The sequence below is a fragment of the Diorhabda carinulata genome, chromosome 1, assembly GCF_026250575.1.
Source record: "Diorhabda carinulata isolate Delta chromosome 1, icDioCari1.1, whole genome shotgun sequence".
NCBI lineage: Eukaryota > Metazoa > Arthropoda > Insecta > Coleoptera > Chrysomelidae > Diorhabda > Diorhabda carinulata.
Genome location: NC_079460.1, coordinates 24,636,462 through 24,664,409, shown reverse-complemented (window position 1 = coordinate 24,664,409; position 27,948 = coordinate 24,636,462). Strand labels below are relative to the sequence as shown.

The 27,948-nt window shown below is 32.4% G+C and overlaps 1 protein-coding gene across 17 annotated transcripts; it reads right to left on the bottom strand.

Moving 5' to 3' along the window:
• Window positions 1-14: 14 nt before the first annotated feature.
• Window positions 15-27,809, bottom strand: LOC130891756 (proteoglycan 4). 17 transcript variants are annotated; one of them, XM_057796697.1, is made up of 13 exons: window positions 27,541-27,771; window positions 21,413-21,569; window positions 20,385-20,503; window positions 12,661-12,810; window positions 10,475-10,682; window positions 10,147-10,385; window positions 9,823-10,093; window positions 7,911-8,084; window positions 7,499-7,636; window positions 6,551-6,709; window positions 5,843-6,058; window positions 5,491-5,725; window positions 15-5,411 (listed from the first exon to the last, which is right to left on the bottom strand). In XM_057796697.1, the coding sequence occupies exons 1-12, from the start codon at window positions 27,595-27,597 to the stop codon at window positions 5,598-5,600; spliced, it is 2,016 nt and encodes a 671-aa protein (XP_057652680.1). In that variant the 5' UTR covers window positions 27,598-27,771; the 3' UTR covers window positions 15-5,411; window positions 5,491-5,597. The 17 variants fall into 17 exon arrangements, with proteins under 17 accessions (XP_057652680.1, XP_057652689.1, XP_057652697.1 ...); XM_057796706.1 differs by having other exon boundaries at window positions 7,926-8,084; XM_057796714.1 differs by having other exon boundaries at window positions 10,475-10,604.
• Between the last annotated feature and the right edge of the window lie 139 nt (window positions 27,810-27,948).

The window sequence follows — 27,948 nt, the reverse complement described above, 5'->3', positions numbered from 1 at the left end:
ACAATAAAACACGCTTTTAACAGAATCTTTATATAACTCTTTACTTCCGATTTAGTAAAATAATACACAAGTGCGTTCGATGTACACTAAAAGAATTAAAATTTGCAAGCAAACGCATCTACAAAAAATATAATATGAATATATACCACAATGTTTAAATTTTTTGTTAGCAGAAACGTGAATGTACTGGTTAAGAGATCACATTTTTTTTTGTAAAAATGGGACGTTAGGTGTGGCGTTGGCTAAGGACAGAGCTGGAAATAACCTTCAAAAACATTCAAACACTAATACCTAATAATAACTAACTAGGTATAGGTATTTAAATTGAAATTAATTTGTATTAAAATGAAATATTTGGACGAGCAAATTAACAATTGTGTCATTTTACATTTTCAAGTGAAAATTACACTGATATACAGGATGTTTCTAAATTCGATCGACAACGCTCTACCATAGAGAGATCTCATTAAATAATTCATTTTGATATAGGAAATACAAACCTTACAGGACCTAGTTGTTGAGATATAGGGTGTTCAAAATTTTAAATCAAAATTAAAAATTTGCACGTGGTGTTGAAAATAGGGGGATAAAAGTGGCAACTAACCCTGACTGAAAGGCCACTGGTTAAATTTTTCCAAACTTTGTTCATGTCAAAATATTACTTTAAAGGTGTTCTTTATTTATGGCAAATTTTTGATTTTGACTTAAAATTTTGAACACCATAAATCTCAGCAATTAGGTCCCGTAAGAGTTCGTATTCCTATATCAAAATGAATCATTTATTGAGATCTCTCTGTGGTAGAACATTGTCGGTCGAATATAGAAACACCCTGTATTTAAACACTTGTAAACATCTCTCGTACTTTTATAATCACTTTTATTATTATTTTAAGATAATTTACGGAACATGTGGTTTGTTTTACTTAGTTAAAGTTAAGTTTTATTAAAAACAAATGAGATTTCTAAAAACTTTAATACTTTTATATGCGTATAATTATTTATATGAAATGTATCAAATAATATACATCTATTAGAGATGGATCGATATTTTGGTAGAGCTATTTCGTCACGGTAGTTTTAAGTATAAGGAAAGGAACAATGGTATTTTTCATTTTTAAATTGCATGTCATGAGTAAACATTTTGGTAATTCTACACAAGCGGTATTCCCATCTCTACTTCTAACCTAAAAGCTAGGAACCATAGTTTGATAAAACTTTTTGTATTCGAAAACAGTTTATTTTCAAGAATTAATAATTCACCACAATCATATAAATCGACGGATATAAATTTCGATTAATGGATGATTAGATTGAAAACTTCAAAGTAGCTTGGGAACCCATAATAACTTCACACACACACACACACACACACACACACACACACACACACACACACACACACACACACACACACACACACACACACACACACACACACACACACACATAGAAACAGCAACTTCATCATTTGACTGAAGTACAAGAAAATACACTGCGAGAGGAAGTTAATCGCCACACAAAAATTAATATTTTCCTAATTAAATAATGTCCAGAAAAAATTTATTAAATGCACATTTTATCGCAGTGTATGTATAGAAGTTTTGTCAATACAACTGAACGAAGAAAGGGCTTAGAACAAGTTCAAAGTTATGTCTTGGGGGGGTTATCATGGACGACGGTGACGAGGGAGGAAATCTGGAAGCGAGGATGACGAGGAAAAGTAAACAGTTGGGAGCGCTGAATGCGATAAAAAGATCCAAAATTATCTCCAAAACCAGAGAAGTTATATGGGAAAGAAAAATACTAGTAGGTGAAAAGGAGTGAGATTTATGGCTGAGGAGAACAAATAATGAAATAAGGAATCTATTTGGAGAAGCAAAATAATAGAGGGGCTGGGTCACATATAGAGAATACCAGATTTTAGAGCAACAAAAAAAATGATGGACATAGAACAAGAACGAATAAGAAAAAAATGAGGACCAAGGAAAAGATGGTACGCAGAGATGATGGAGGACCTAAGAGAGCGAGAGAGAGAGAGGGAGGAATTCAGGACTGGAAAAAGAAAGCAAAAAAAAGGAAAGAGTGAAAGGGAATCACTTCTATGCTATGGGCCTAGAAGGCATGCGTGAAGTATGCCAAGGAAACTTTTCTCAGTGTATTCTTCTAACCATTCCCAGTTAACGCCTTTCTTTAATTGTAGCACTTAAAATAGCATGAGGACAGTTGAAGTAAGATGGATCATATTTTTTTTTATTATAATAATAACAATATAAAAGATGGACCCAACTATTTAATGAAAAATTGTTGAAATATGGAAAAAACCGCTGTCAGATTAATAGAATTTATATCAAAAGTTTGCAATTAATCAGCTTCTTTAAAATATTGTTATTGTAAATAATTATTATCGTATATTTTATAAAAATTTTTTAGTTTTCAATTAGATAGGTTTTAAATTTTAATGGACGCGAATTGAATCACAGGCTTTTCAATATCTCACGATCAGTAATGTTGTATTTTAAAGTAATAATCAGCCTCATTTTGTTAGATTTAATGTGAACTAGTGTTCGAATGTTTTTTAAGGTACTCGCATAGATCTGACTAAGAAAAAGAAGAACCAAAGATTCCTGCGATTTTATTGACGGATTCGGTTTTTGACTGTTGGACGCAAGGAACAAATGTTAAGCATTTGTAGACCAGTATATTTAGAAAAGAAATTACCCAATAACATCATTAGGTATAAAACTAGCTAAATTTACACAAAGTAGCTCTTAGCAAAACGAACTTCAAAAAATTTCACCAATTCCCCTAGTAGATTGTGAATTTTTTGAGGATTAAGTAGTGATTTATTGAGGCTTACACAAATATATAGAATTGCGGTTACAGTATAGATTAATGCTATTTATTTAATTTCATGTTTAATCTGAAAACATACTAGGACTATTATGGTAAAAACGAGATATAGAAGATATTAATTTGATTATAATGTATTCTTATACACTCATATCCCTAAATATACTGAACTACTATATTATTACAAAGGTTAAGCTGAGCTTTAATTGGCTAAATAAAGACAGCAAAAATTTTAAATATACTCTAGGCGCTAGGTTGGTTCTCTTACGCACCCAAATAAAATTTCATGCACGGATTATTAACCAAAAAGTTCGTAATAATTTATTTTTATTTCAATCCTTGAATGGATTCCATTTAGAAACTGGTACACATTTTGTATTAATTAATATTCTGATTTTTTCAACGTTACTAAGATAAAACAGCCTTAACGCCTTGTAAATGTGACGCTCAAAAGCTTTTTATATTAATACAGTAGAAAAATATATTTTGCAAAGGATTCAAATAATCATTAAATAAACAGTTTTAAATAAAATCGATGATTTCTTCTTGATTTATGTTTTTTTTAGAATGAATTTACTTACCATTTAATGAAAATTAATTGCGTTATTAAGGCAAAGACACACGCGATCGCTCCACGACGCGATGCGGTGATAGATCTTTGTTTATTCACATTTTAAAAAACCATTGGCATAGTCACGGGGGGGTTTTCCGGATTACAACGCCCCCCTTGAGCCGGTAAAAAAGGCCCCAAAATCGAGTAATAAAGTAAATAAATATGTCAATAATATCGGTTACAGGACGTAGAATACAAATTAGTGTTATTGCTAGAAAAAATCATAAATTGAATGTTTACTATAAATCTTCTATACAATTTGGCCAGTCACACAACCTTTAACGACGCCTTAAGCTAAGAGTGACAGTGTCAGTAGTTTAAAACACTTATAGTTCACTGACTTCTCCTAAGCGTTTCCGTTTACTGCATTGTATTTGTCATAGATTTTGTTTGGTGTTTGTTAATCCGTTAGAGAAAAAACGGAACCAATGACTTGATCGTGAAGCTGCCTCTAATACTAATCTACTGCTATGCTCAATTCAAAGCTCAGAGTTCACTGTATCAGTTCAATATTTAGTATCCTTGCACCCTTGAGCCGATTTTTGCATTTAGAACATTTGGACTTGGTAAAGGCAATGGGATACGCTTTTGTAGTTGAAGACAGACTATTGACCCTGAGAGATCATTCAGAAGACGAATTCAAAAAAATATATGAGCAAGTACAGGCAAACGCTGAATTGCGTATCCCACGTCTAGCGGGTCTACAAACTTTTAGGTTTATTACAGAATAGCAGTATTCATACCATTCTCGGATGGATTCATCCAAAAACTGAAATCTCGTTTCATTGAACACAAAGGCATTTTGAAATATTTTCAATACCTATTCCCAACAAAAGATAAATTGACATTATCTGAAGAGGACGAGAAGGAAGTGAAACAATTGGTTGCCAAGTATGCCACAGATATCGATTGCAGTGAGAATGCTGCATTAGATGAAATTTCGGTAAGGTATATGTGCGACAAAACTACTCTATCAGTATACTCTATCACAATTTACTGAAAATATTTGCCACGGTGCCAGTAACGACTGCTACAAGTGAAAGGTTTTTTTCGACATTAAGAAGACCGAAATCCTACCTCAGAAACACAAGTGAGACAGGTTTAAATGGTCTGGCTTTGCTCAATGTCCATTGTGAGATTGTTACCACACCAACTGATGTGCTGGATGAGTTTTCTTTAAAACCACATAGAATGGAGAGAAAACAAGTGATTTTAACTTGCAAAAATGTTCCTGTTATGATGTAATGAAAATAAATACTTATAGTGAAACAGTCTTTTGGTATTAATTTAAAACCATTATTCCTTTTTTTTACCGACTCTGAGAGTAGGAAGAGCCCAAAATCTCTGGTAAACCCACTCTCCCCATTTCAAAATCCTGGCTACGCTACTTTTTTAAAAAAAACTGAATAAAAATTATCAAAAATTCTCTGTAGTATGTTCAATGAAATATCTGTAATGTAATTGTTGATGCATACACATTTATATGAACCCTTTGCAAAATAAATAGGAACTTGATATCATGTTTCAAAATATATATTTTCTAACACCTATTTTGTGAACTAGATCCAACTGGAAAACATTTAAAATCCGTAAGGAAGACCTACATTTCAACAGTATACAAAAGTGGAATATTTTTGTAACATGAAAATTGGTCATCCTATAACTTATAAGTTCGTAATAACACTGAGAAACAAAGAGAAACCGCCGCGCCTCGACTAATATAAATACCATGTTACATTTTCATACAAAAATTTGGTCTTTTATAAAGATGTAGCACGATTTTACTCAAAAAGAAAAACGTTAATAGATTGATAGGTATCGAAAATTCTGCCCTACTACTTTGTTGGAGTATCAAGTCTTCATGTATTGATGATTCTGAAAATCTGAGAAGTAATTCCATATCTTCCGGTCATCGGCGTAGGTTTTTCTGAACTACAATGGGGAACAACTAAAAAAAAGTAATTACGTTAATTAAACGTAATTCAAGTTTCGATAAAATCGGTTATATTATAGATTAACAAATATACCTGTGATGGAATGGTCTTGCCTGCGCCTGAGTTCTTGCTTCCGCTGAAAAATCAATACCTAAAGCAATGTAATCAAATCAAATTTTACAAGCAGAACTCAGATCATATTAAGACAAGCCTGCCGGCTCTTTAGACTGTTCGATAAGTGTTGGTGGAGCTGATTGGGCCACGGGTGGAGGTATGTCTGGTGGAGTCCAGACTTTCACTTCACTGTGGGGTCTACTTCCTAAGTCTCCTAAACAATAACAAAATACATTTCGTTTTCATTCACTTCCATCTACAAAATCGAAATATACCTTAAAAGCAATTTAAATTCGACTAAACATAATCATAATTCAAGTAATTATTTTACCTTCTCGAACGTTTTGTGTTACTGTAAAAGTTTTTCCGGTATCCAAAGGCACTGTCCAATTTACTGGATCAGGGGAACGCATTATAATCTGCTCAGGTGACTTGACTCTTGTAGGCTCCGGAGGCGATTTGATGACAGGTTCGTATGTTAAACTGTCGTACTCTTCATTGGTGGAGGTATCTTTATTTTCCACAGCATCAGTTTTAGTTTCATCGGCTATATAAGATTATTTTAAATTTGTTTTAATATTTTAACATCGAATTTAAATGAATTAGCTTGAATTATAAACGAAAGGGTTATTAGAAAAATGTAACGAAAATTATTTCATCATGTATTATTTTATAGTAGTGTAGCAGATATACAAATTTTCGAATATCCCTCGCAATTAGTAATCTAGGCCTTATAATCTATATTTTTAAAAAGCTAGCCGTGTTTATATTGAAAAATGAATTAATTGCATGCTTGATATGACTGTAAACAATCTAAATACAGTGTTAATTTAAAAAATATACCTTCCAGACGAAACGCGTACGGTAAAATAAATCACATCGAACATTAAAAATTGTAGCGGAAACTAGTTATATTGTGTTTCGAAATAATCGATTTGATAATTTAATTTCCTGCCACTAAAAATATTGAGGAGTGATTGAGATTGAAATAAATTCTCATTGCGTGTGCCAAGTATCGTGCCATAACACGAATTCTTACCTTCATCAACTCCTTTTCTATCTTTAGTCGATACTTTTTGAATTTGCTTAGATGAATCTATAGTTTTTTGGTTTTGCAATGGTTTGGCCAATCTATCATCTTCGTGTTTTGTTACTACCGAAGTGGATTTAGATCGGGATGAAACAGTGTTGAGGGATGCTAAAACACCGTAACATTTTTTACAAATACAAATTCGCACGGATTTGTCCCACTCATTCACTGATAACTACTGGAAAAAGCATTCGATTCTGAACTAAACAAACTTTTCCGCAATATACACAATTTTTTTAAAACAATCAATATAATAATAAAAAATAAAAACATTTTAAAAACAATGAGGTTTAGTTTCATGAAAATATTTCAACTTAATCATATTTTTAACAATTGATTATAGTAATTTACATCAAAAAGATTATTAAATGGAAGGGATTCTGAATAGATGAAAAATTCGAAACTTTACTTCGTTATTAATTGACATTGTAGATACTTAGAATGTGGAATGATTGTTGGAAAAGGTTGTTTGATTTAAAAGCACACACCTCCGCGATTAACTACTAAAACAAAATTAGGGAAACAGGAAATAACGTGAAAAGCAAAGAATACCAAATGTGTCAATAGCCAAAAGCAAGCTCACGAGTCTTGGCACACACCGGACATTTTTTGCCAATTCCAATTCGATACAAGTTTATATTGAACTCAACTTATATTTGTATACAAATGTTTCGGTTGCAATTTCAAAAATCTACGTTTCTATAAAGCAATTCGATGAATCATTGAATCTGTGTCAGATCAGAACTGGCTGCAAGTAAGCTTATGTAAGTAACCATTTCTCAATACAATAAAATCATAACTTTCGAATTTCAAGTGTTAGGAAGTTAGATTAATTTATCCTAGTAAAAAAATATGGTTATCTACGAAAAACTACCCATTACATATTTTAAAGCTTACAAGGTCTTGGTCTTTTATTAGATGGAGTTTCACTTGAAGATTTTCGGCCTTCTTTTGCTGTAGTTGATCTAGATTGGCGCTTAGGCGATCTTTTTTCTACACTGGATTCGGTTGTTGGTCCTACTGACTGCGACCGAACTAGAAAAGTAGAATGGAGAAAAATGTACTGCGTGAAACAAGCAGTGATAATCAGACGTTTCTCGGACTCGGTAAAAATAACAAATACAAATATGAATGGCAAAGTAATAAATTTTTTTCTTAGTTCTAAGATCACAGGCTAAAATATTAGTGAAGTCTATAGACAATAAATTAATTAATAATCGAGATTGAGCGGTTGGTGGAATCGATCAATCATTTTGAACACTGCTTGTTTAGTATAAAAATATTAAGTAACCTACTAAGGGTTACTTACGTTTCTTTGGCCCACCTTGTTTAGCTTTTTGATTAGTCCTCTTTAACGACGAAGACTTCATTGGAGAACTCTTCTTTGGGCTATTCTTTTGCGATCCTCTAGAATCATCGTCCTTTCTCGGTATTGTGGGCTCTAATTTTTCTCTAGTCGGCGATAATATTAGTCCGTCCATTTCTATATAAACAACTCTAATTAAATCTCATATTATTGGAAAAAAACTAACAATATTTTTTGAATAGATGTGTTTTATTCTCCACAGATCTAAATTATAATTATTTTGGATTGGGGTTTATTATTTCAGTCAAGGTCTTTGGTAAAAACGGAAGTACTCACTACGAGCGAGCAAATCTGTGAATATAATTACTAAATAGTAGGTATATACGAGGATGATCCTAGAACTACTTGGTCTAATCTAGAGATGGCGTTAGTTGCTTGAAAAAAACCACTGAATTTGTAAACATGGGAAGGAAGGCCTTAGTTGAACCAATACAAGAGCTGAACTAGATTCTACTCTGGGTGAAACTGCTCCTTGGTTAACAACAGTAAAATATTGGGTACCTAGCAGAGTTTAAACGAGGCTGTACGAACTGCGAAGACCAGCATCGCAGTGGTCTATCGATTTAGATGACAATTCCTCATAAATGTTGAAGAAGCGGAATTGGATGATCGTAGACTGAAAGTGCACGAGCTAGCAGACATAGTAAACATTCCAAAAAGAGAGGTACATCGCATATTAACTGAAGATTTGGACATGAGAAAGCTGTGCGCAAGATGGGTGTCGAATGTGCTCACAATGGAACAAAAACAGCGTCGATGTTGGTAATATTTCACAGAAATAAAGCCGGATTTTTGCGCCGTTCCATAACCATGGAAACAAAAGAATAATAAAAACAATGGACTGAAAAGGGAGATCCGATTTCAAAGAAGGATTTCATCAGCATGGCGTCGGTTTTTTGGGATGCGCGTGGGATAACTTTCATTGACTATCTTGAAAAAGCTAAAACTATCAATGGAGAGTATTATACGAACTTATTGCAACGTTTGCGCGAAAAAACTAAGCAAAAACGTCCGCATTTGCTTAGAAGAGAGTTTTGTTTCATCAAGACAATACACCAGCTCACACATCCGTTATTGCAATGGCCAAAATTAATGAATTAAAGTTTGAAAAGCTATCTCATGCACCATATTCGCCAGATTTAGCCCCCTCGGATAATTTTCTAAAAAAATGGTCAAAGATTTTTCAACAATGAAGAGATTATGTCGACTATTTTGAGGAGCTCGATGAATTTTATTCTAAAAACAGTATGGAGCTAAATAGAGATTGCGTTGGAAAATAAATATATTTTTTTTCAAAAAGCATCCTTCTATTATATAATATCATTCAAAACAGTTCCATTTTACAATATGAACACGTATTATTTTTTCAGAAATCACAATCGACAACAAGACGAATTACATTCTTTATAGATGTATAACAATTTTTGATTATTATCCCTTTGCCTATGAAATCATTTACTTGACAATGACTATTTGTTTATTGTAGCGACAGAAGTCATAAATTTACTAGTACTATATTATATGGATCGTTGAAAAATATTTGAAATGAACAATGATGATGATATCCAGTGGTGCAAAACATTAACGAGTTGGTAAATGCTACTAGAAGTGTCGTTTTGAATTTATTAACTAATAAGTCCATGGCAAAATACGGGGCCAGGATTTTCATTTAATACAACAGAAGATATTGATATTACAAATATTCCGAATGTCCTGTTTTATTGAAACGTCAAAGTGACAACTATAAAAGAGTGATTTTTCAGTTAAAGTTCAGATCGAAAATAGGGCGTTAAACAGTTGAATATGACTTTGTAATATCAATATTATTGTGATATTAAAAGGTGACATTGAGTACCTGATCCTCCAGTGGTTCTTTCAAGGTGGTGTCGTATAATATCTCTGATCATTCTAACAGAATTTTCAGCGTTTCTATAAGCCTTAGTGGGAGAGCTCTTCCTATTATTGTCATCATCTTTTTCTTCTTTCGTGTAATTTTTATGAGTCATTGAGGCTAACGATAAAGCTGATAACGAACTTCTTCTAGAAACTTGATCCCACAGTTCTATCTGTTTATTGTATATGTCGGTGAGTCGTTCGGGGGCTAAATCACTACCCCATTCACGGTGCTATAACAAAAAACAGTCTATATAATATTTAATTATCTTAAACGTATATTTACCTTATATTCTCCTGCCTTTTTGCGAAGTTCAACTACTTCTCGATACCAGGATGAGTTTTTGTCGCTTTCGAGATGTTTTTGAACTTCTTCTATTGGATCAACTCTTTTTGATGAGAATCCTCTTTCGGTGTATTCGTATTGAGAAAACGGTCTATAATTCTTTTTATATTCGGAATGGAAACTTTCTCGGCACTTATCTCGATTATTTCCTTCGTCCACCAATGGTTCTAGTTCGCTTGCTATAGTATTAAACATATCATCATTGAAAATGAAAAATTTTTATAACAAAATATCGCTACAGCTAGAATTATTGATGTTAAATGATTACCGTCTTTGTTTTCCAAGTGGATGCGGTTCTTGTGAACCATGGCGTTGGCTTGAGCTCGTGCCTTCAAAGCTCCCATGGAGTGGCTCTTGCGAGGAGTGAAGCCGGCCGCTTCTCGTCGAGAAGTGTGTCCCTGAGGCCAAGCAAATTGCAGTCTATATTCAGTACTTAATTTTGAAATAGCTTTTCTTAAAAGACTCCCGTCTTTTCCCTAAAACATACCAGATTTATTACCTGTATATTTTAAGGAACGCAACCTTCAATTTGAACGCAATCTTATAAATAATATATGTATGAATGAAATACTACTATAAAATGTCTCTACCTGCATTCAAATTGGCGTTGGACTGACCAAAACACTAACATTTTAAACACACTGTAAGGTCGGCAACTGCTTTTAGTAACATATTATTTAGTGTTTTTTGCCATCCAATACACAAAACTAGTGAAGGAATTGTGAAAATGAGGTGTGTTGGGAACGCGTCTTTTTCATTTCATCAAAAGGTTGTCACGTTTCTTCATTCGAAATATTCTTTCAAAAATTATATTCCACTAATAATACTTATTTTGTAGATTTACAATTTAGAAAATAATAAAACTAATGAACCAAACCGTGCAGAGGTTTATCACTAAAACGCTCTTTGCACCGTAACAACATAAAACACTATATTTAAGGCTATACCATAACGATAAAATAAATAAAATTATACTAAAAATATCCATCAGCGTACACACTTGTTTTTCACAGATGGCACGAAAAAATCCTTGGAACACTGCTGAAAAATGAACTCCATGAAGTTACAATTTCAAACGACTATTTTTGAATTTGCCAATTATTCTAAACTGGAATTAAATTACGATTAGAAACAAAATTTTTATTTATTATTACTCATAACATAATTTTATTATTAAAATAATCTCGAATAGATCAGTTAAATACCAATTCTAAGAGTAGTTTTCGTTTTTTAAAATATTCAATACAACATATTATAATTTACACATATACATAGTTTAGAAAATAAAATTTGGCCTAATCAAAAAATGTACACTTAGATAAAATTAATAAAAGAAAAATAGAACACGTAGTTCTCGATTTTGGTAGGACAATCCAAACTAGAAGGTCAAGGTCGTCGAATTATGCTTTTATAAATGTTGTAGGTCAATAGACAAGTTGGGATTTTAGCTAATATCCCAGGATAATAGGCAATTGGCCGATGTCTATTCTTCCGGAGTATTAGCTAAATGCCGGACAATAGATTATTCGTCGAAAAATGATCAAGCGTTTGTCTATTCTCCTGGGACTTTAGCTAAAATTCGGATAATAGAAAATCTATTGAAAAAGGCCAAATTGTTTAATAGTCAGAAAGGTAATCGCGGTATATGGGATAAAGAACAGTTAGACAAAGTAAAGCAAATTTTACTCGCTGGTCCTCCAGACAGAGAAGCTGGACTCAAAACTTAAAATACTTACTATAATTATGTGAATAGCTATGAACTATTGCAAATCGAAAATGAATGTCACGTAATCATAAAAAACAAATAGATTCTGTTATTTACTGTGTACCTGTAGAAGATTATTATGAGATAATTTTAGAAGCTCATGCTCAGACTGGTTAAATTAGGTTATGTTAGGTTAGGTAAACAATGTGGAGCAAACCGGTGTTCCTTGTTTTAAAAATAAAATTTAAATCGCAATGTCACCAAGCCTCCACGTGTTGCAATAAATGACTGATTGACATAAAAAAAATTAATAAATAAGACTTCTTTTTTCCTGTTTTCTTTTATTCTGTAAACCCAATAGTCTGTTATCCGAATTTCAGCTAAAGTCACAGGAGAATAGACAAAGGCTTGGTCATTTTTCGACGAATAATCTATCGTCCGGCATTTAGCTAATATTTCGGAAGAATAGGCATGCGTGGCACGCCATCGGCCAACTGCCTATTATCCTGGGATATTAGCTAAAATCCCAACTTGTCTATTGATCTACGACATATTTTCGGCTACTGAAATGGTTTGATAATGTGTAATATTTTTCTTGATTAGAAAACGTGAGTATGGTAGAGATTTTAAATTTCAGTTTTAATGGTTATGTTATTTGATTATTCTATACTTTGGCAATTAAATTTTCATCATCTGTCAAAAATAGTCGCCTATATGAGATGTATCCTTGTGTTAGTGTCAATGTTTACCGTGTTCATGTTTTCCATATCAGGATCAGATTCCCTTCGCCGTTCCCGTTCTCGTTCAGCACTCCCGTCCACGTGAACGGCATTCCGTGCAGGCCCTTCCGACTTGCTACGTCTCGAGGATTTCCATTCTAACCCATTTCGTTCTTCCGACTGGAATTAAAAAAAATAAACATGCCCTAATTTGATGTGTCCATCTTTGATGACACGCATGCAAATCTACTGGTTTTTAGATATTTTACACAAGTAGTGGCAAATAAGAATTTGTTACATTAGTACGATACACAACGTTTCGACTAAATTCTACTATCCTAGCATGTCGAAAAATAAATTAAATTAACATGAAAGTCAAAAACATTGAAAGAAACAACTACTACTTAGCGTGGGTACACCCTTGACAGGATGGATCAACTTATTAATTACATCTGGAAACAACAACGGTGGGTTGTTTTTCGAATTTTTATCTGTATTAAATTCTACTATCTTTTCGACTTTTATTTGATCGTTTTAAGGCTGTGACATATATATATATATATATATATATATATATATATATATATATATATATATATATATATATATATATATATATATCATACATATTTCCGAACCGACTCCTATTATACATTTCTGATCTTGCTCGCGATTTTACTTGACTCGTCGTCCAGCAGATGAGATAAGAGTGTCCTGTAGACCTTCCAAGCAGAATATATCCAAAATCTACGTCTACTGTTACGTTTTTAAACATTTTCGTGCAAATCCTTCGAGATATTGTCGATTGTTGCGGCGAGATTTACCGAAAATCTCAGTCTCAGTCTTTGAAAAAGGTAGAAAACGCTTGTATTATTATATTATATTACGCTTGTATTCAATTATAATCGTTTAAGATGTAACGTCACGAGTAATTTTTTGAGAGGTTGTTTCGACAATTCGATGTTATTATGTATATACAACCCAGTAATCACATATGCGATGGAAACAACAATAATAAACAAAAGAGAAGAAGAAGAACTTGAAAGAACCGAAAGAAAGATAATGAGAACTATAACAGACCCAAACATAACACAAGAAGAAGAAAGAAGAGCAGAGAAAAACGAAGAAATAGAGAAGGGAAATATATTGAGATATATAAAAGAACAAAGGCTCAACTGGGCCGGGCACATAATGGGAAGAAAACCAATTGAAATGATCAAAAGAATAACGCATTGGACCCCATTATGGTCAAGGAGAAGGGGCATGTCGAGAAAAACTTGGAGAAATGAAACGAATGGAAAATAATAACAAAAGCAGCGAAGACAAACGATAAACTATAAAGAAAATAAAAATTAGAAAACGAGGAGTACTCCACCTCATAAAAAAGGATTTGAAGCCCCAAAAGCAATAGCCATAATCGACATGGGATTGAAAGGCTTGATGATGATGATGTATATACAAAAAAGGAAACTGCAAAATAATGTATCAATATCAAATTATTTAGTTTTTTCAATACCCTGCATTTTTAATGTCAAATAAAATGTGTTTTAATTGCCATCGTTAATAATATAATTATATTGACTACGTTGGTAAAGAATTATTTAAATAACCAGCATAATATAATATTTACTCTACCCACTTCTTGTTTTGTTGAGCTTTTTATTATTATTATTTTCTGTTGTTAAACTGCTGGCTAAACAGTTTTTTTTTAATTTCTACTATAACTTCGTTATACAGAAAAGTTTTAATTGATTTTGTTCATAGTTATTTCTAATTATGATTTTTCCATCGATCGTTCACTTTTAAGGTATACCTAGTTATACCTCTATTACTTAATATTGTCAATTGATATTAAAATTAATCATATATACATTAAATAGCCATAAGGACGTCCATAAGGACGCGGACTCTTTCAGGCAGATTTCCATTATATTGTTTTACGAAACTATGGTTCTTACTGTTACCATAAAGATTGATGGGAGGTTTATGTTGTATATCGTTATGTTAGTAATGGATCACTAACTTCCACTATCCACTAATTCTGAATTCAACAAGGCGTTTTCTTAACAGTTCCGATCCTGCATAACGATCTCTGAGAATTTTTTATATTGAAAATTTAATTGGACCGTTCTTGGTAATATCGACGATTTTATATTATTATCTAATTAAAATGACTGCGTTTCCGCAGGTAGAAGTGAACGAATTTATAAAAAATATGGCGAGTAAGGATCTTTTTTTATTTTAGCGTGTAGTTAATTGGATTCACCCGTACGCATTCTTAAAAAGTGGACCTAACTAAAATTTTGGTACCTGAAATACAAATGGGCGGTGAGATGCATTTTTGCGAACAATTCATAAATTAAGAGAGGAAATGAGCTTAAATTAGTTTAAATTCAACCATACTATTTTTTAAAAAAAGTGTCATTATTCAGATTCTGCAAAAAAAGTAAATGTTTATTCATGCTGATCCCTGCTTATTACGACTACCACTACAGGTAAACAGTTCACCACTATAATTATTGTAAGTGTTGGTTTGTTCATTATGAACAATGTCAACGGTTGTTCCTCCTATAATATTAGATATGTTCCTTATAACTAATTCTCTTTTAAGGTTGACGCAAACAAAACGAAAATTAAATTATTCTGAAAACAGAAAAAGCTAGAAAATTAGTGGTTGGAAATCGTCACCGTATGATTTCTTGCACTCCAAAGAGTCCATAGCATGTTAAAATCTAAACGGTAAAGAATGTAATAAAAAATGGCCTATAGCAAATTGAACACCTCGTATATCGAAATCTTAGATGGCTTGAACAATATTACATTTTAACTATGATACTGTATGTTCAAGGCGGAGTAAATATTTAAACGAATTCATCACATATTTATAACATTAACAGATGTCAACTGCTTCGATGTCTCTTTGAGAAAATATTATCACTAAATAAATTAATTACATAACTAATGAATCATAACTTGAGTTCGTATATTACTAACAAAATTTAAATCCATTAAACATTAAAAACCGAATTTGATGCATTCAGAATAGAATTATTTTAAGACGATACGGTTTAAATTAAAATCTTACTTCTACTGTAAATATTAACTGATTGTACAATTCTTTAAACCACTCTAAAATTCAATAATTTTTTCATAGATAAAATGTCAATTTCGAAGATTTTATGTATCATATAAAGTAAATTTTTTTTATATGTATTAGCAATACAATAATTTATTTTTCTAAAAGAAAATGAAAGCTTTTAAAATTGCAATAAAACCTCTGGCGCTGTTCTAATTTAAAAATAAGCTTCTATTGGCTGTGAAATCTATCGAGCTGCAATTATTTTTCTCGGCAAAACTTTTAAATTCCGCACAAAAATATGTAGGGAATTCAAATAGATTTTTAGCAAGCGAAAATAAGCTGATATATCAAACTGCTTTTAACCATAAAAAAGAAAAATGTCATCAAAACTTTCTCAAGAAAATAACCAAATATTTTTGGTATTTTCTTCACATTTTCGTTCTTTTTGATCGAACATAATCCATCAAATATTTCCCAGGAAGCTTGCGTAGGTATTACAGGAAATATCAAATATTAAACCGCAAGGTCTTAATAGTTCGATAATGGCGGATTTATAATAATATATGGAGGCCCAACTTTTTACTGAAATTTTCTAAAAATGATATCATTTTTACAAAAAAAAACTGAATAAACTAGTTGCTACGAAAGTGAATAATTGTTCCTATCACTTTGTCTTTTACACTGAAAGATACATTTTGAATAATAAATTTGATGACTTAATCAAGTTTTGAATTATTTAATGGTAAGGATGGTAAAAATGTAAAAATATAAAGAAAATGTACGAAAGTAGAATAATATTCTGAAGGTATTAATACGTACATTAAATTAATTGTAGATTGAATACATACATCTCCAATTTGATTAAAAGCTATTTCAATCGATCTCACCGCGTCCAAAATACATCGGGCTACCTTGAGCCGTCTTGTAATTGCAGTGATGATCGATTAGTCTTCCTAGATATGTCAGGAATGTTCGATATCATGCATTTATGACGGATTATCCAGTATATTCATATATTAAAAGTACAAAATTGCGAATTTTATCCCTTAGACAGACTTGAGAATCAAATTTACAATTAGCAGCTTCATTTTTCCTTAACTGAAATCTAACAATGGGCTAATATTTATATACAGTATAAACTCGATTATCCCGCCCTCTGTTGTACGGATTCGCGATTATCCGGACTATTAACTGCTACCAATTAAATAATTGAGTAATATTGAGTCAAGTTATGAAATATAAGATATCAAAGAGTGGGTCACTTTTGACATTGTGGATCAAGAAAATATAGACGTGGAAAATGATGTAGAATCATCTCATGATGAAGCACTTCAGGCTATGAAAACAGCTCTCAAATGGTTAGAAAAACAAACAGAAACCGATACTGCGAGATTACTACAGCTGAAACGAATTCGTAATATAGCAGCAATGCCAATTACCAAACATTTTAAACTTATTAAATTATTATTATTTTTGAATAATAATATCATTATTTATTAATAAATATTACTATTATTAAACTTATTTTATTTCACAAAATCCGATTTTCTTCATATATTCGATTATCCGTAATTTCGATTAGCCAGACTTTCGATTATCCGAATCCGTAACGACAACAATTAGTTCGGTTAATCGAGTTTTTACTGCACTTGAAAACATTGCTTATTGAATAAGAATTTCGTATAAAATTTGCGAGGGTAACGATGATAAATAATGGGTGATTTATAATTAATAACCTTGTAGTAATATTTTTATGTCTTATTTTAGAATTTGTATGAATTTATGGGAGCTAACTTCTCTGATCCTTTTACTGTTTGCAAAGAATTTTCTATAAGCGGGATAATTATTATCAAAATAATTACTCCAAAAAAAGAGCTTGTGAACGCACCTTTTTCTTTAAAATGTACGTCATAAGTATATTTAGACTAACCATTTAATACATGATGAAAAATCGGATAACTGAAACATGATTAAACATATGATGAGCTTCTCAGTTGAATAATGTATTTGCCGTTATCCGATCTTTGCCGAAGTAGAATGCCATCAGCGAATTATCAGAACCATGTTCCGTTTAAAAAACGTTGACGTTATTCGACCTCGGTATATATTTGCTGATATCAGATGACAAATTTTATTGAACCGTTTGATATTTTTTTGAAATTAGTGCTTCAATATGATACCAACCTAAGAACGCCTTCAGCCGACTGATTTCAGCAGATAAAAATTTAATCGAATGATTTTCTTTCAGTGACATGAATATACGTGACTACCAGTTATTTACTTCAAATTCACAAGGCTAGTACACCGAACATTTATGTTTAAAGCTAGAAATAATTCTTATAGATTTACACTAAATACACATATTTTTAGTATCAGATATTACGTGATTCAGTAAATTAACAAAACCTACAAACAGGGTGTTTCTATATTAGACCGACAACGTTCTACCACAGAGAGATCTTAATAAATGATTCACATAGGAATACGAACCCTTACGGGACCTAGTTGCTAGGATATAGGGTGTTCAAAATTTTAAATAAAAATCAAAAATTTGCCGTAAATCAAGAACACCTTTTAAGTAATATCTTGACATAAACAAACTTTGGAAAAATTTAACGAGTGTCGCGCTGTCAGGATTAGTTATCACTTTTATCCCCCTATTTTTTACGCCACTGGAGCAAATTCTTTTTTTAATTTTGTTTCAAATTGCCTGATTATTTTTGGTTAAAAAACTAATAATCTTTTATGGAGCTAAGACGAACGGTGTTGTAATGTTGTAGAAATTTGCCTCTAAAAAAGTCTGCAAGTAATTAAATATTTCTCAATATTTCTAAATTATAATCTAGTAGTCCAAAATATGTGTTGTATACCGACGAGGTTAGATTTACTAGGGAAGGAATTTTCAACTATAGAAATAGTCACGTTTGGGATGAAGAAAATCCATACTTTGTTCTTGATTTATAGCAAATTTATTGAGATCTCTCTGTGTTACAGTGTTATTGGTCGAATATAGAAACACCCTGTATATATAAGAGCTTATGATGGAGATAGCTCACTTATTTATTGGTAAGTTTTCAAATCGCAGGATTGTTGAAATTTTTGAAGAAATAGTTCTTGAAAGCGTGACAGAGAAAACACCACTTAGAATGTAGAAAGAAAACCCGTTCCTAAATAATGACCAACCCTGGGAAAATCCTCAGGACGTCACATCGAAAACACAGTAGATGGAACTGGAATAGGAGTGTAAGGGCCCAGAACCAAACACTCCGAAAGTCTAGGCTGCGTACCAAGCATTTTTCAAGCAGAAATTTCAGTTCAATCTAGAGAGGAGCTATCGCAAACAGGAGATCATCATTCTATCCGATAGTCAAGCAGCCATTAGAGTTCTAAGCTCCAATATCATAAAATCTAAACTCGTTTGGGATTGGATAAGCTTGCTTAAGCGGGGGCAGACAAGCCCCTAATGGAACCTGAACCCTTCTGGGATATTAGCTACAGAACAATGGAAAAAGCACTGGGAAAGAAGGTAGATAGGGACAACCTACAAGGGCCGAGACGGGCAAAGATTCTTCTGGTAAACTATAACCAGAGTAGATCTGCTGAATATATCAACCTTAAGAATACTAACAGGAGTTCTATCTGGGCACTATTGCATCAATGGACACCTGTAGTTGCTAGACCTAGAAGATAATGCGGCGTGAAGGTTTTGTTTCACAGAGGACGAAACCTCTAGGAGTGGGATTGATCGATTAGCTGTAAACACTGGATCCTTCAGTATTGCATCAAGAAAGTGGGACACAATAGGTCCTTTGGGTCGCAGTGTATACGAGACCCCAAATCCATACATACATACCAGACTTTGAAAGTTGTATGGAAATTAAGGAAACGTAAAACAATGAGGTCGTGTTGAAATTCAATATAAGAAAAATATTTTGAGATTTACAATAAATAAATTTGCATAAATTTTAATTTTTTATTTTTTGAGTTAGCAACAAATAAGCTTTTATTAGGCATCTATAAATAACCATAAAATGGATAAGTACATCTGTATTGCAGGATATTGCTATAAAATTTTGCTGTTTAGATATAATTATTATGAATATTCGAGTTGAAATTATGAATGTCTTACGTAGAAACTTTCAACTTATCAATCGGTCAACTGCGAAATGTCGCTTCTAGGTTTTCAACCAGAAGAGCCGAGGCATTAATATATAATGTAATTTGAGTTGTGTATAATATTTAAAGATACTTGTAGAAAATATGAAATTTTTTTATATTGTCAGAAACAATATAAAAATTGTATTTAACAAGACTAAATTGAAGAAATAAAACGGAGGAATGATTGACCAAAGGTATAAGTTTATAAACGAATATCTCAACATTCTTTTTGCATGTTTTATATAAATGGATAAAAATATTTCAAAATATGTGCATCCAAATAGGGATTTCCCCCTTTGATTTGAAATTATCATTTGAATTTATGTTTGAAATTAAAATTTACTGTTGACAAGTCAATTTTATTCTAACTTTCGTCTATTTTTTTATGTATGTGTACTAGCGGCGTGAACTCCCTGTATAATACTTTTAGCAGTCGCGTTCCAAACAATACTAAATCTGCAGTGCGTGCATCAATAATATTAAAACTAAATACAATACTAAAGAATTATAGACTTACCCTAGCTCTATCTGCACTATCAAAATCATTAGTTCCATCACTTACTATGAACTCATGATGCCGATATGCTAAATCGGGATACTTTTTTCTTCTAGGCATTGCAGGTTCCGGCTTATGTCCTGCGAAATACATTTTGATCTTACAAGGTAGCAGCAATACACATTAAGACATTTTTATTAAGGAAACTTCTCAAAATGATCCCCCCTTTACGAATAGAGTCGCAAATCCTTACACAAGAATTGTGGGTAAAAAAAGTAGGCCTTACACTAGATTTAAAAAAATTACACGTTCACTAAGTTGTGTTTGGTGAATCTTCTAATAATTTCTTATCCATAAGTCATTCTTTGTAAAATGTATAATGGTAAAATTAAATTCTATTCAAATTACCTGATATGCAATATCCAACTGAGTTTGATACAGAATCACCCAGTTGTGTAAATGACGACATATTTGATTAATAATCATTACAATCTATCTCAATAACGATATTTTCTAATAATTCAAAAATAAATTGATAAGCTTAAATTCAATCAGAAAAATAATTCTGCACAACCTACAAATTTGAAAAAACAACAAAATAAAAAGTTCACCTCACGTACAATTCACACTAACTCAGTTCGCGATACCTATAAAATGTTCAGTTGGTTGTCTGTTGGTTATGGCGATGATAGATTAAATATAGTAATTGTGTGTAACTAACTTCAAGAGTGAGAGAGAGAGAGAAAGAGAGAGAGAAATGTATAGTAGCTCCAAGTCAAGTAATAAATAGTAATTTATTAAGAAACCTTATACTATCATATCGATCTGTACAATTACTAAAAATATATTATTAATTCAGTCGAAATCAAGAATAACATTTCATTTAATGGAAAATCTTTTTTACGAGGTATTAATGGCATTATGAAACAATTTGTTTTAGTCAGTAAATTTAAGGAGAAAAAAGTAGCTCGGAAACGGCAATATTTTATTTGGACATGGTTCGTTCAGTTGGCTTATTTTTTATTTTAAACGATGACATAAATACTTACCTGCTTCAGTAGAATAAGAATCTTCTTCATTGTTTCTTACTGCACTAATATCGTTGCTTTTTTCTGTAACATTCGTTTGGGGAGGTCTCCTAACAACTTCTTGTCTTGGCCCCGTATATTCGTGCCATCGATAGGTGCTCCTATATTCGGAGTGAAGCTATGAGAAACAGAAATATGATATTTTGATATTCGTAAAAAGTTTTTCAATATTTTCTGACCAACAATTCAATTTAAATTTAAGTTTAAATCTCTTAAATCTAAATTTAATAATACATAGTGTGATATTTGCAGCTATTCGTAAACGGAAGCTTTAACGATATGCCATGAATACAAAGTGGTAGAAATTTTCAATCTGGCGTAATTTAAATTTATCCAAGCCTAGCAGCCACAGTCACTCGGTGAGCCGGAAAAGGTTTATTGAAAAGCTGGAGATAAATCTGCAGCTTCACTCCTATTGTTCCTAGAATTTTATTTCTATAAAAACCTATGGAATTATGTGTACTAAGGACAGAAAAGTCGATCTCAAGGATTATGTCAATATTATACAGATAGTCTTCAAACAGATTAAACATCTCTTCTTCATTATTACGAGACATATTTTTTAAGTAAGTACCGTTTTGGAATTAAAAAAAAAGAAGTGCAAAGATATCGCAATAATTTTATTTTTACATGAAAGCCTGAAACCTTAATCTACTTTTCTACATAGTTTCCGTGAATATTGAGGCACTTGTCATAACGTGGCACCAGGTTTTTAATACCCTCCTCATAAAATTCTGCCGCCTGACTTATTAACCACTGTATTACAACTATTTTGACTTCGTTATCGTCTTGAAGACGCTGACCGCCCGGGTGTTTCTTCAAGTGCAGGAACAAATGGTAGTTGCTGGGCGCCAGATCTAGAGTTTCCCATTGAAAATATTTGATACCCTTACTCAACTTGCCACGTCTTTTGTTCTGGATTGCACGACGTAGATTGTTCAATGTCTCACAATAAGACGCTGCATTGATTGTCTCATTACGAGGCCGAAACTCCACTAGCAATACTCCTTTTCTGTCCCAAAAAACTGTGCACATGATTTTCCGGGCAGAAATTGTTTGCTTAAACTTCACTTTTTTTGGGTGATGATGAATGTCGCCATTCCATGTATTGTTGTTTTGATTCTGGTGTGTGTGTGTGGCCACCAATATTTCGTCACCAGTAACAATTTGGTCTAAAAAATCTTCACCTTCATTGCGAAAGATTTATGCACAACTCAGCTTAGAGCCGATATTATTTACCTATCCCGGATACAAAGTATCAAAAGGATTAGGCTTAATTCACATAATGAACTTGCGCACCGTGTGGCAAGTATTCAGTATTACAGCCTTCTGGATGTCGGCGAAGGTGTTTTTGGTAATCCCAGTTTGACGATGCTATCGTGCAGGGTCTTAGGCACGACGCCGGTTGCTGACATAATAATTGGGACTATTTCTACATTTCTCTCAATTGCGAAATATGCGTATTTGACCAGTTTCTCCTAGTGTTTGTCGAGGACGTTATGATTTTTAGGTATAGCTACATCGACAAGAAGAACTAAACTGATTTTTCTATCAACCACCACGATGTCAGGTCTATTATTCGTGACCTGCCTATCGTAGTAGAGACTAAAATTGTCATTTTCGAGCACCTTCTTCGGCTGGTACTTGTAATACGTATTGAGAAGAACGAACTTGTTGGCCAGTTTCTGGTGGATGATGTTGCACACTTGGTTATTACACCGCCCCAAAATTATAAAGTTTTATGTTTTCAAACATTACGATTGGGTTGTATGTTGAACAAACAACTCTCAAATGCTTAAGATAGAATTTTAACGAAATTGTTTTGGTGTATGTTTTAAAAACAACTATGTAATATTCTCTCAGGTAGTTCAGCTTTAATGTATATCAAAACGTTCATGTGTTGATGTTAGGAAGAAATCAGAAAATTAAATTATAATTAAAGAAAAAGAAGGTACAGAACAAGAGAGCATAAGGAATGAACGAAAAAACGATAGAGAAGGAGAAACAGCTGTTTTGTTTTTTGATCTACAGAACGTCCTCACGAGTCCAAAAGCTGATATTATAAACTTCTTTTATAAAAGTAAACTAAATGTTTATAATATGAAGGCCCATTTATAAATAGGGAGAAAAGTATATTGCGCAATAAGGCCGAAGACTTTACAAGAAAATGACATTGCAAGTTCATTTTATAAAATTCTAAATAAAGTCTTCACTGATCATCTTGAAATACCAAAGTTAGTGGTTTGGAGTGATAGTTGCGTACCACAGAATGGAAACAGTTTTATCAGTTACGCAGTTGCTCAGATCATATACAAAGATACAAAAGTGTGGTGAATGTTACAATGAAATTTTCTGTCCCCGGTAATTGTTGCATACAAGAAGTAGACGCAGTACACAGCTGCATAGAAAAGAGTTTACGGAAAATGGAATATTTTTCTCCAATTTCACTGGTACTTTGTTTACTGAAAGTAAATATACGTTGTTCTTATCGTGTTATGCAGATGCAACCAGTGGACTTCTCTGACTTCCAAGCAGGTACACGCCTCTGGAATTATAGCTTAGTACCATATTCTAAAGTTTGCATGCTCAAATTTAAGAAAGATCATGCCATAGTAAAATATAAAACTTCTTTCACCCAACAAGATTAGACCACGTTCGACATATCTTGCGTAAAAAGACAGAAATTACACAGAGACCCGAGGAGTCAATGAAACTACAAAAATTAAAAAATACGAAGGTATCTCTAGCTAAAAATAAAATACATACTTTGCGCAGCATGATAAAATGGATGCCGGCTGTGAATAGACAATATGTATTATGACACCATTATTTGTTCAACTGCTACAGCAAATGAAGAAAAAGAAAAAATAACAATTTTATAGTATTCAGTTGTTACTCAATTAATTGTCTTATAGGAACCCTGTTTATGTTTAAAAAATAAAGAGTGAAATTTATTTTGAAAATATTCTACAAAGGTTTCCGAATTTTTCTTATTTACACTAAATGTACTCGTACGTAAGTTATTTTTTTAGTTTATAGTTTTTTTTTACATTGATAAGTAATAAATACTTTTGTTTTTTAGTAAGTAAAGTGTTTTTTGTGTTGTTATTCAAAGGTGTATGGAACGTTTATAAAATATAAATAAACTATACAAAAATCTCAAAAGTTTTTACTTTTTTTTTACTTTTACTTTTACTTTAGTTCATTATGAAATATTCCAATACTAAAACTAATTAGAGTATAATATAATTTTGACTTATATCTACAGTTTTGTGGGTTGCTGTATTTTAAAACTGCTTTTTCTCGAATCTACAATAATGTTACTTAGAACCCTGTAAATTTGGGGCGACGATTGGTTAACAGACTACAAGCAGATGTTTAATGGTCTCTGATGTTTGTTGGTACTGTCTGCATTTGTCATATTGAGTGTTCGGATCCTTAATAATATTTTTCTTGTAGTTATTCGTGTTAATAACTTGATGTCTGCAAAGAGATTGCCGCTAGTAAGCCATCTATTTGAAGCTTCTTTGTCAACATGCGGTTGGTTGAGGTCGTGACAATGTCTATCATGTACTGCCCCTTTCGTGACCACTGTTCCAGCTTATCGATGTATTATTATTATTAATTTTTGAACGTTTGTGTTCACGTGACTTTGTATTTAAAATTGTCTAGATAATTGTAAAATCTTAGGGTCCATGTATCCCTATACCATAACAATCTTTATTAATAATTTAGCATTGACGCATATTTACTGAAGGGTCCAATGAATAGCCACATATCGTTGAGCTATTTATAAACGTACGTATAAATTTTCGTCCCTTTCTATCGATCGATAAGTACATATTTGAAAACAATTTAAATCCCGTAGACCTCAAAAAATCTTTTTGCAAGATATTAAGGGCATTATTGTTTCAAATGGAACGTTCCAAATATGTTGGTGCGTTTTGATCCTAACCGCCATACAAAATTAGTAACCTAATTGCTAATTTTTTAGGATAACTTATATTAAACATAGTGGTAACCTTGACCAACAAAATTGAGGCTGTCCGACTACACAAAATGGGTAAATTAAAGCCTTTTTCGAAAATAAACTAATAATATGACCCTGATTTGGATATACCAAGGTGCATTAAGCAGTTTATCCTGGAATTCCTTATTGTAATTAGTATTGCTTCTGTAGGAGCATTTGATTGCATAAGATCAGCGTCTTAAGTTTAATCTTGACGTAGGCCCTCAAGCGTAGTTCAACGTGTTGTGTTGTAATTTAGCATTTACAGTATTATTTAGGGTAATGGATTGAAAGTAACAGTTCTTTTATTTATAAAAAATTCTAATAGGCAAAAATCTAGTTTATTGATACTTCGTGATCTGTTAAAATTGCAATTTTATCTTCAAAAGTAGCTATTGTGTAATTTAGAAATATCACTAGTGTAGTGTAAAATATAGTACTGATTTTGGTACACTATTCTGTTGTACTACATCAGTTTCTTCAAATTTAACTATTTGTTTCATGCAAAATATCGCACTTGCAACATCATCGGTTTGGTGCCATTTTAATTACGTGCAAGCTGCAATTTTCTACGGAGAAATCTAGTTACTTTTGACTTAACAACCAATCTATCCATCAGGCCCCAAAACCAAAGCAGCGGTAGATATAATTATTGCCAGTGATCCACTGACCAATTTTTCACTTCGTTAGTTACTTACTTGGTTTTGTTATCATCATTGTTAAACCGATCACAAAATAATGAATCAAATTTTAGGTATTATTTTTATTAGAGGAAGCCATGCATTGCATCATGCAATGACAAGAGACACGCGATGTGCAATATTCATCTATACAATATTTCGATCTTGCAAAAATGGTTGCGCTGCATCTAAAAAAACAGAAGAGGGAGCAGTCTCTTTGGTGTTGAAGGTGTCTTTATATATTGTTCCTCGTAATTATGATTTTTTTCAATATTTTTTATATGAATTTATTTAGACCGTCAACCTGAATGGTGCGTTGATGGGATGTAGTTTATATACTTGAATAAACTATAATTAAAAAATTTCACCGTCGTGTATAGTTGCGTTATTACTGAATAATATAACTATATTGATTATAAATTTTTATGTTGGGCTTTTTTCTAATTTACCCACTGTTGTTAAGCGTAACGGCAACACAAAGAATCTCCAAAATTAGAAATCTTCGAAACAAAAGAAAAGGAAGTATATCATGGCAATTAAAAGTTGATTTTATTCATGGTTCTAAACGATCGTTAATTAAGAATCCTGATCAAATTGAGCCGAAACCAATTAATTCGGGATCAGTGAAAATGAAAATATCGAATAATAGGATTTATTGAAAATCATCACATACACAAACATTATTTGTGTTGAAATTTGAGATGCATCGGAAAAATATTTTATTACTATATTTTTAGCATCATCCAACTATTCATTATACTAACAAATTACGTCAAAATGTGCAAACAATCTTCAATAAATGGAACCATGTACATATACATATTATAATATTATCGACAAAAAACGGATCTTATCCTTATAAATTTCCTTTAAATAACGTAAAGTAGTAACTGTATCCTTGCTTTAATAAATATATGCCTTCCTGTTTTTCAAGCGATGGTTAACATTCTTTCGTACTCACCGGTAGCGCAGATTCGTGTAGAAAGTTTGTTAAGCAATTAAGGGAAGTTTTATGCAATAATATGTTTTTATATTACATAATTATTTCAAAATAAATTTCCAATCATCGCAAAAAACTTCGGTTCATAATCTTGTTTTTGTTTTCCAATGGCTAATTATAATGTGGATATCAAAAATATAATCCTGCATTTTTCACAATAAAACGAAGTTTTAATATAGGTAACCTAAATCCAATATAAAAATCTATTTAGATTATTGTACGAAACTGAAAAATCTGTATAATAAAATGTGTCAAAAATTTTTCAAAATAGAAATGGTTTTAAATACGTTGAATTTTAACAGATGCCAGTTTTGCGTTGAGAGTATACCTGTCAATAAATGAGATAATCTTCCCCTAAAGCGTAATTGAGTCAATAGGCGTTAATACGAATAAAAATTACCTTATCGACAGGCATCGAGGGGCAAGCACGGCACAAGTTCCAGAACGAGCCAATCATGAGTTCTAGCGTTTACACACTGAGATTGTAATGAAATGGGGCCAGGAAGCCATACACCAGGATACGCGCAGGGCCCCAGCTTTTTGGGGGAACGACACGGGATCACTGTAATCGTAATCAAGTCGAACAATCGTGTGACATGTCGAGCCCCACCTTGGCGAATTCGAGATAGTGTTTCTCGGTGTTGGCGAGAATTTAGTCGGAACAGAATCAATAGAAGGGCGCATGGTTCATTCGGATATGCGCAAAGTTGCGCTCAGCGGTCTTCTTTTTGCTTGCCCTTTGAATTACGCAACTTTGGCGCCACTGAGAAATGTATACTAAATATTTATTAAATGTTTTCCATTTTTA

What these genes read in the sequence shown, in the direction of transcription:
- LOC130891756 (XM_057796697.1), bottom strand. Translation starts at nt 27,597, where the DNA reads ATGATTGGCTCGTTCTGGAACTTGTGCCGTGCTTGCCCCTCGATGCCT. An exon ending in AAAAGGCAGGAGAATATAAG is followed by an intron (nt 10,094 to 10,146) that starts GTAAATATACGT and finishes TTTTTGTTATAG; the next exon opens with CACCGTGAATGGGGTAGTGA. An exon ending in AACACAAAACGTTCGAGAAG is followed by an intron (nt 5,726 to 5,842) that starts GTAAAATAATTA and finishes GTTATTGTTTAG; the next exon opens with GAGACTTAGGAAGTAGACCC.